General features: G+C 35.1%; 1 protein-coding gene across 1 annotated transcript; it reads right to left on the bottom strand.

The window, feature by feature from the left end:
* Positions 1 to 298: 298 nt before the first annotated feature.
* Positions 299 to 2,078, bottom strand: LOC9302903 (B-box zinc finger protein 20). The gene is made up of 2 exons (XM_021016467.1): positions 1,615 to 2,078; positions 299 to 967 (listed from the first exon to the last, which is right to left on the bottom strand). The coding sequence occupies exons 1-2, from the start codon at positions 1,798 to 1,800 to the stop codon at positions 437 to 439; spliced, it is 717 nt and encodes a 238-aa protein (XP_020872126.1). The 5' UTR covers positions 1,801 to 2,078; the 3' UTR covers positions 299 to 436.
* Between the last annotated feature and the right edge of the window lie 1,273 nt (positions 2,079 to 3,351).

The raw sequence follows: 3,351 nt of genomic DNA on the forward strand, positions 1-3,351 counted from the left end.
AAAACTCTGTGAACAACCTTATTGGTTTTTTCATCCTTGTTTACATTCGAGTTTTTGTAATCGGCGGGTTTAGAGAAAAAAAAATGGTTTTCTTCAAATTTCTTATGATAAAAAACCTAGTTACTCGGTATTTCAAATTTGCATGTTATCGAAGATAAAAATGATTAAATAATAATAACAAAGTCCACACCGATTGAAATAGTACATATATATTCAACTTTAATGGATCAATAAACCCATTTTAATGTGTTATATATTGACTATCCAATAGATTTGAGTCAATTTTATGTTGACAAACAAACAAAAAACTAATTATTATTAACGTAAATATAGAAACAAAAAAAAAAGTACTAAAAACGAAAACAACAAGTTGGTTTGGATTCATGATTACAAACCCCAACTTCAAAGAAAAAAGACTATAATTCAACAAAAATATTTAAGAGAAGGGTTTTTGTTCCCAAAACCCTTGATGATAACCATCATAAACCCTATAAGACTCACTGTTATTGTTATTCGTAATAATGTTATCCTCATAGGAGACACAAGAAGGGTGTTCAAGCAAATCTTCCACTCTCCAACCCGGTAATGTCTCCATCAAATACTCCGATATACTACCCGTACAACCTGATCCAGACCCTGAGTCGCTCACTTGATGGTAGTTTTCCTCTATCCCATAATAGCAATTGCTCGTGGTCGTTGAAGGAGAGCTCGTAAATACCTCATTGGAAGCAGAGCTAGGGACCTCGCTCGATACTGATTTTGGTCGGGTTTTGGCTCGACCCAATGCAGCAGCGGAGTTGGAATTGGAGGCTCTTGGGTATGCTGACGGGGAGGCAGAGATCTTGACGCCCGTAAGGAGGAATCTATTGTGTTTCTTAGTGTGCTCATTAGCTTGATGTATTGGAATGTCACATTCTCTGCATAGTATTGCTCTGTCTTCTTGGCAAAATAATAATGCACGCCTCTCCTGTCATATGTATAAACCATTTAGTAATAGATAATCAAGAAAACTCTTGTTTTGTATCCATCTATTTTTATAAAATATTTATCTGCTAGATTTGACCCCCTTTTCCCCCACGACCTTTTCAAAAAAGATATTGCTTTTATTGTTATTTTATTTAATGAACGGCAAAAAGAAATATTCTTTTCTCCACAACTTACCTTCCCAAAGAAGAAAGTATTTTAAAATCGTAATAACGAATACTCGATTTGATTGGTTAATATCTTAAGTTTGATAAGTGTGTGACCAAATAATTCATCAAGATGTTTGGTAAGCTCAATCTCTGATCTGTTTTTGAGAAAAGTGATTTTTGGTCGTGGCCATAAAATTCTTCGTCAAAAATTGTGTGAACCTTCAAATTTGCCAGGAAAGTAAATAAACTTGGAACAATATTCGTTGAAAGAAAGGGAAAATAATCATTCTCACCAACCAACAAACAAATCTCAGAGAGAAAAACAAAAGTGACTCAGATCACCCAAAACATCGATTCATGAAACCAGATTTCATCAATACTAACATATCTAAAAGCTCACAAATTTTCCAAGTAAAGATTATATTTTTATCAAGAAAGGCCAAAAAAAGAAGAAGAGAGAAGTGTTAAATTTTGTTGTTACCCCGCAAATATCACAAAGAGGAGCATCTTTGAAAGTAGGAGAAGTGAGAGAGAACCGGAGATGTTTTCCGGCGAGCTTATTGGCGAAATGAACATGGCGATCGCAACCATTACAAAGAGCTGCTTCATCTGCACAACAAAAGACCGATGCTTCTTCTTTATCACACACATCACACCAAATCTTCATCTTTCTATTTTCTATAAAAAATTTAGTTTCTTGAATATCACAAAATTGCTTCTTCACACACAATCTCTCAACTTGTACCTTTGGACCAGTACTATATAGTGGTATTTATGTAGATATTCATGTATGTAGAGGTTGATGGGGTATGAGTGTGGGCAAAAGGGTAAGAATAATGTGTTGTTGGCTTTATAGATAAGCAGCTTAGGTTTCCTTTGTCCTTTTTAACTCTTCCTCTCATTTTCTTGATTGATAGCTACTCTCTCCTTTGCTGTTAATGCCCCCAAATTGACTTGTTTTGGTTTTGGTTTCACACCCGGTTTGGTTTGGTCTGGTTTAGAATTCAGGGGAACTTAAATAAAAGCATACCGGGTATGTAAATCGATTAGTATATGTTTTAATCACAAATTACATTGAATTTCGGTTTCATAGAAGGAGGCAGAGATTGATAGCAACTTGACATAGTAGTATGATTTGAAGTTAATTAATTTGTGTTCATCTAATAACGCTGAGAATTAATAATTGTTCTATATCAATTGGTGGCTTTTTTTTTGGGTTCACATCAATTGGTGGCTAAGCTCTCGCTTTCTTTACTTTAAATGTGTCTTAATGCTTTGACAAATATTCTTTTTTTTTTTTATGACAAATATTCTTAGTTAAATCATAAATGTGTATTAATACTTTGACAACTATTTCTAAATTGATACTGTAGTTTTGTAAGTTCTTAAAAATCACATATAAACTTATGGGTGATTTAGGTGAAGGGAAAAAACCCGAAAAAACCGCCATGTATTTTTTTTTTGGCCGTTTAATACGCGTGTTATTAAAGTTGGAATAAAAATGCTTGGTTTAATTTCAATTGCCTTTTAAAATCGTCGTGTTTTAAAAATTGGTATAATCCTACACCCGCGTTAACAGACGTTAACTCTGCTAACAGAATGGCTAACCGCGGTTAAACCTTAACCCAACATCGTTAGCTGAAACCCAAATAAAGACACTGTTGCCCCTAATCGATTTTGGGAGCATAGAACCCTAAATTCTCTCTAAATTCTTTCTAAATTCTCTCTATCTTCTCTTCATCTTTACAAAAATGATGAGCCAAAGTTCTGGTTCTGGGTCTGATGCAAATTCAATTAGCCGTAGTTGGGGTCCTATTTGCAACTGTGGTAAAGCAACAACGGTTACAAAGGCATGGACAAATGAAAATCCGGGTAGAAGATTCTTCAGATGTGGTGTTCATGGCTTCATCAATTGGGCAGATGAAGAGAAGCCATTTGGTTGGCAAAAAGTGAGCTTGTTGGAGGCGAGAGATGAGATTCGTCAGCTAAAAGAGTCTGTAAAGGCAATGAAGGAAGCCAAGGAACATACGGTGAGTATCTCAGGGTCTGCAAATTACGATAATCTGAAGAAACTCGAGGAAGAGAAGAAGAAGCTTGAGGAAGAGCTGAAGAAAATGGAGGAAGAGAAGAAGAAACTGGAGGAAGAGAAGAAGAAACTGGAGGAAGAGAAGAAAAAGCTTGAAATTGAAGTTATGGGTTGTAATGAGAGGGAAAAAAT

Source organism: Arabidopsis lyrata, assembly GCF_000004255.2.
Source record: "Arabidopsis lyrata subsp. lyrata unplaced genomic scaffold ARALYscaffold_7, whole genome shotgun sequence".
Taxonomy (NCBI): Eukaryota; Viridiplantae; Streptophyta; class Magnoliopsida; order Brassicales; family Brassicaceae; genus Arabidopsis; species Arabidopsis lyrata.

Coding starts and splice junctions, on each gene's coding strand:
- LOC9302903 (XM_021016467.1), bottom strand. CDS start 1,800: ATGAAGATTTGGTGTGATGTGTGTGATAAAGAAGAAGCATCGGTCTTT. Junction 968..1,614: donor CTCTTTGTGATATTTGCGGG/GTAACAACAAAA, acceptor TACATATGACAG/GAGAGGCGTGCATTATTATT.